At 40.0% G+C, this 6000-nt stretch overlaps 1 protein-coding gene across 3 annotated transcripts in view; it reads left to right on the top strand.

Annotated features, from left to right (window-relative positions):
* The window catches only part of HMGCLL1 (3-hydroxy-3-methylglutaryl-CoA lyase like 1), a 137027-nt gene extending 131604 nt beyond the window's left edge, over positions 1–5423 (top strand). The window contains exons 5-6 of one of the 3 annotated variants that reach the window (XM_027126784.1): positions 713–838; positions 4966–5423. In XM_027126784.1, the coding sequence (XP_026982585.1) occupies positions 713–838; positions 4966–5067 (228 nt within the window). In that variant the 3' untranslated portion in view covers positions 5068–5423. The remainder of the gene's footprint in view (positions 1–712; positions 839–4965) is intronic. The other 2 variants (XM_027126782.1, XM_027126783.1) reach the window with 2 other exon arrangements.
* The last annotated feature ends 577 nt before the right edge of the window (positions 5424–6000 follow it).

Consider the following 6000-nt stretch of genomic DNA (forward strand, 5'->3'; position numbering starts at 1 on the left):
AAGAGTATCTACCTCCTGGGTTTGTGTGGGAATTGTGAGTTAGTATCATGAGGTATTAATAATAATATCCAGCACTTAGTGAGGACCCAGTAAATGTGAGCTGCTACAATTGTTAGTGGTGGATGTCCTGCCTCTCAAATGTCTCTTCACTCCTCCCAAAACAGCAGGGTTTTGTGCACAAAATAAAGTAATGGCTCAATAAAAATTGGATGAATTGAGTGAATACGTTGAGCCCACAAAATACAAGTTCAAACATAAGGACAGCTCTCCACCCCCCCACCCCCCCGTCTGTCTTCGAAGGCACCTTGATTTTGAGTCAGGATGTTGGAAATCTTTCCTGTTGGTTATATAAGGTTTTTAGACTAAAGCTCAAAATTAGGTTGGAAAATACACCCCATGTGTGTATTTATCTTACTTTAGTCTTCATCCCCTACCTTTGTTCTGTTATCAATGAAAATGCCATTTCAGTTTTGACCTAAGATTATTCTCATTCCCGAGATCCTTAGCAGAGTGTCTGTTAGCCTAAAAGATGAGATTAGTCAGAAAAGAAATTAGCACCTCGGGGACTGTTCTAGCAGCAGGTGGGTAAGTGAATAGGTTGGAATCGTGGTTCAGATTTTCCTTATTTGCTCTTTGGAACAGGTTAAATAGAGATGCAACAACTTATATGCCATAATGAGACAAACCTTGGGTGTTTGGGTTTGTTTTCCAGATGGGGATTAATGTGGTGGATTCTGCAGTATCCGGATTAGGTGGTTGCCCTTATGCAAAAGGTGCTTCTGGGAACGTAGCCACTGAGGATTTGATCTACATGCTTAATGGCCTGGGGGTCAAGACAGTAAGTTAACTTAGCATATTTTAATATTCATACATTCCTTGCAGATTCAAATTTGAATGCTTCTTGGATTTGGGAAGCAACTTTGAGGTCAAGTTTTACTACACTTTTGCTCTTTGCTAAAGTGCATAGTGGGAAAATACAATAAAAAATTCTTGGGGCGGGCTTTATAAAGTAACTTATTGCTATAGTTAGATCACCAATAATGCTACCATTTCACATTTTTATGGTGCTTCATGACCTCCAAAGTCCTTTTTCATCTAGTATCCAGTTTGATTTCACACACTTTGCAAATTTGAGCCTGTCTTTGCTATTATGATTATTGTTTTTGCTGTTTTGTTTTCCTTGGAGGAAAACTAAGATCTTGATTTTCTCATGGTGACAAGTAGGGCTTCTGGAAGAGAGCCCAGGGCACTTTTAAAATGGCCAGTGGAGGACCACAGCTTAATAATACTTAGCATGTGAACAAGAATACTCTCTTTACAAGTGCTACCTGAAAAAGTCACATGCTCTATAATAACCCACCAAAATTAGTACCTTGTTTTGCCACATGCTTGTTAAAATGGCCTACCAGTCTCTAAGGCAGATTTTCTTTTTTTTTAAGGATAAAATATAAAAGGCAAAAAACTGTTCACAGATTATCAGAAGTTCAAAATGTTTTCTGAGATGTAAAGCATCACCTGGATTGCAGAATGGAATTGTCCTCTCCATCTCTCCTCTCTCTCCTCTTCCCTCGTTCTACTGAGCGATGCTCCTGCAGCAGCCAGCTTGTCGGCACTCTCCTTCCCTGTGGCATTCGGTTTCTCACCTCCACCCCTTGCTCCTGCTTTCACCACCCCTTGGAATAGCCTTACTGCCCATACTCGATTTCACCTGGAAAGTGAGGCACCACCATCCTCAAAAACGCACCTTCTAGCATCTCCCTGCTGATTTCCCAGGCCCACACTGCTGGGTTCCTCTCCTCTGTGTTTCCAGGCTACCTTTGTGTCTTCCTCTGAACCTACCACAAGGCTGTAGAACCATCTTCTTTCTGTGTCTAGGTCCCCCTGCAGGCAGAAATATAGTATGACAGCTGATTCACAGGTGCCTGTTGCCTAGAGACCCTCAATAATGTTCAGTGAAAGACTGATACCACTTGGCACTAAACGCCAGGAGCCTCTCTTCTCTGGTTAGAAATAGCTATTACAAAGTAGCCTGATTGTTTCCATCATTTCCATTAGAAATGTATGACCGTGACAGAAGTAGAAATCCTTTCTTTTCTTAAAATTTATTTTATTGAAGTATAGTTGACCTGCAGTGTTGTGTTAATTTCTACTGTAAAGCAAAGTGATTCAGTTATATATATATATATTCTTTCTAATATTCTTTTCCATTATGATTTATCACAGGATATTGAATGCATTTCCCTGTGCTATACAGTAGGGCCTTGTTGTTTTATCTGTCCGGTATATAATAGTTTGCATCTGCTGATCCCAAACTCCCAATTCATAGAAATCCTTTCTTGAAGATTTAAATGACTTGGTTGAACTCAGCTGAGTCAACATATGAACTCTGCTTCATATGTGTCAGACCATGCGGGTCCAAATGCAAATAAGCCATGTCTCCATTCCTAAGAATTTCACAGTTCAAAGACAGTTGTTACATTGGATATCAGCCAACAAGCCAAGACTCTCTGTACAACCTGTATCACTATGTCTCCCATGCCTAGTCAACTACCAAGAGCTACTGCTTCAACTTCTAAAATATTTTGGTTGTTTGTTCCTTCCTTACTATCCTTGCTGTAGCTACATCAGCACAAGTTCTTATCTCTTTCCTGGATATTCATCCTCCACACTGGTCTGCTGGCTTCAGGCTGCCTTTAAATTCATCCTCCTTGCTACCATAAAAGATTTTATCTAAAACACAAATATGAATATGCCTTGCTCCTACTTGGGTAGTCATCAGTGGATTCCCATTTTCTGAAAAGCAAGACTGTGTTCTACACATTTTATACCTTTTCCAGTCACGTGGGCCATTCCTTTCCATGTATCCCATGGTATTTTTCAGATGTCTGGTACCCTTCTCTGCTGACAGTGCCTCATTCCTCTTACTTCTTCTCAAGGACTCATACTGTCCGTACAAGCCTCAGGTTAGGATTTACCTTCCTGGCACCCTTCCCTGACACACTCCTCTCCATTTGTTTCCATACCCTTTTCCTCAGTGGGTTGACTACCCTGCAGCTCTGCCCTCACGATCATCCGAGCATCTCTCTCTCTCAGTGACTTTAGTGGAAGTACTGGATTTCCTGTTTAGGGCTCCATATTGCCTGCTTGACCACAGGCACCCTCAAGACAGAAACCATATTCTGCGAGAAGTTCTTGAAACCCCCAAATGGATCATAGTACATGACACGTATTTAAACACCTGGTTTAAGTGCTAAAAGATTTAAGAATAAATGCAACATTATTTCATAAAGGTATCTGTTCATTAAATAAAACGGTAGAGGAAGGCCGAAACAGAATCCTTTAGTACGATACCAACCAATCCCACTGCGTAATTGCTATAAATGGAATTACTGGAAAGCAAAAAAGAATGCTGGTGACTAAAATCTTATTATCTTTTGTTAGATGTAATTCAGAAATGAAAGACACACATGTAGCTTATTATTTACAAAATTTACATATTACTAGATTAAGGATGTAAAACCAAAATGTGCCTAACAGATACTCCACCCAAAACCATTACTATGACAAAACCAAAGCACGTTAGTACCCTAAAAACAACTTCACAATAAAAAGAAACAGTGAAAATTACTTACCTGTCATTTTACAAAATATTTTTGATGATTTTTTTTTTTTTTTTCGGTACGTGGGCCTCTCACTGCTGTGGCCTCTCCCGTTGTGGAGCACAGGCTCCGGACGCGCAGGCTCAGCGGCCATGGCTCACGGGCCTAGCTGCTCCGCGGCATGTGGGATCATCCCGTACCGGGGCACGAACCTGTATCCCCTGCATCGGCAGGCAGACTCTCAACCACTGCGCCACCAGGGAAGCCCTTTGATGATTTTTAAACAGAAGTAAATTACAAAGAAAACAGTGCCCTAAAAGTTTCTAGAGAGAAGTAACTACCTATATCAAAATGATGATCTCTTTTTGATCACTTGTATGAAAAGCCCCTATGAGTATTTATACTTGTCTGTTTTAAGAAAACGACAAACTTACATACATTTTAAAAACTACTCCTTAATAGCAAGGGAGCCTGAGTCTGTTTGATTTTAAGTCCCTGTTGTTTCTAGTCTGAGTTGAGGGAGGACATAGGAGCTTACGAAATATTACATGGGGCAAATCTCTGGTTAATCCACCTAACACTGTGCCCCCGTTCCACCCTCCCCTCCCCCCACCCCCACAGTGACAGCACAGGTGCAGGGTGGAAACCTCGATGGTGATCTTTGGCTCCACCAAGCCCAAGATGCCGAGCCTGCCTTGAACTTGGCCTTCATACTCAACTGTCGATCTGTCATCCATGGATTTACCAAAGCCTTTGTTGATCCTACTTATGCTTTCAAACAGTACAGCCTCTCAGGCAAACAAGTTCCAGATGTGTACTAAATACTACTCCATTTTATTGGACTACCTCCTTCAATTTCATGCCAGTAAGAGTGTTTCTGAACATGGTTAAAAATTATACATTCATCTTTCCCATATTTTTTACAGCTTTATCAGGTTTGTTTCTTCATATCCTAAGATATACTAAGAGGGTCTTTTTTCCCCCCTAAGTCCTTATCTTTGAACTCCTCCAAATGATTATCATTTTAATTGCCCTTCACTGATATTTTGTAGAGTCTTTCTGGTTCCACTGTTGTCCTTTGTAGAGTTTAGGTATCAGCATGAATTACACTGAGTTATTCAGGTGTGACTAGCCTATGGTTTTATACTAGGGTCAGATTCAAGATATGTTTTAATAAAGCAGAAAAATCTAAAGCTACATAATTCATGGAGATAAATGCCGCCCCCCCATCAATAATGAACAGCATTTTGTTTAGTAATTTTAAGTGGTTAAGTAACGACTAATACAATTAAAAGGAATCTGTTTTGTCTTCTTTCTCCTTAACCCCCTTTCCCACCTGGTATCACTGTCATCTTTGTCTCACCAGGGTGTGAATCTTTACAAAGTGATGGAAGCTGGTGACTTCATCTGCAAAGCTGTGAATAAAACTACAAACTCTAAAGTAGCACAAGCCTCATTCAACGCTTGACTTGAATGCATTTGTGAGTTAAGGCTGAGAAGCTCCATTTCAGCTACAGATACTCAACTGAAAATCATTACTGCCAACTTGTTCTGAAATGTGAAGTAATAGACAAGAGTGGGGGAAAAAAAGAGATACTTTGAAAAAGAGTAGGCTGGATAGATTACAGAAATTGACTGGAAGATACACCAGTCATCAGGTGAATTGCAAGCCGGGGCTAAATAATAAAATTTGTGGACATGCTTTGAACTTGGAGAAAAGTCTACTCTTTTGCTCTTATAGAAACAACTTTTTAATTTAGTCGACGTGAAAATTGACTTCAGATTTCCCTAAGTATCAAAAACTGTGTTAATACTTAATCAAGCTGGCTTAGCACAGCATACATATCATCAGTAGTTTATGAGCTCCTGCATGGTGTGCAAAGTGTGTGGCCTCCATATTATACGTTATGTGCCTCTGGATCTCAACTTCCCATTTGCCAAGTCAGTTAAATTATGGACCAAGTGCCAAATCTCCATCTGACCCTACATAATTTTTAGCGATAGAACTTTTATATTTCAAGTATGCTAACATCTGTTAATTATTTCAGTGGCTTTATCTTGTTCCAGGAGGCTGTGGTCAGTGACAAGTTGCCACACCCTGGAAACATATTACCTTCCATGTTTGTCACATGCATCCAGTTTACCTTGCTTTCCCTCTCATCAGCTGTAGTGAAAACCAGGAGCATGTTACTCGGCTATTGAGAAATAAGGGGTACAACTTTCATCCCAATGTCTAAGTTGCAGTGATGAGAATAGAGTGATACATGTACTTTTATCATTTTCAGCTCACTTCCAAATTGTCCAAGAAATGTCACTGTGATCCTAAGAATATTAAGGCAGTTATTAAAATTCATGAAAAAAAACAACTTTTCCATTGATTCAGTTTGATTAAATCACATCT

Source organism: Aethalodelphis obliquidens, unplaced genomic scaffold (assembly GCF_003676395.1).
Source record: "Aethalodelphis obliquidens isolate GAN/ISIS:26980383/991018 unplaced genomic scaffold, ASM367639v1 scaffold31, whole genome shotgun sequence".
NCBI lineage: Eukaryota > Metazoa > Chordata > Mammalia > Artiodactyla > Delphinidae > Aethalodelphis > Aethalodelphis obliquidens.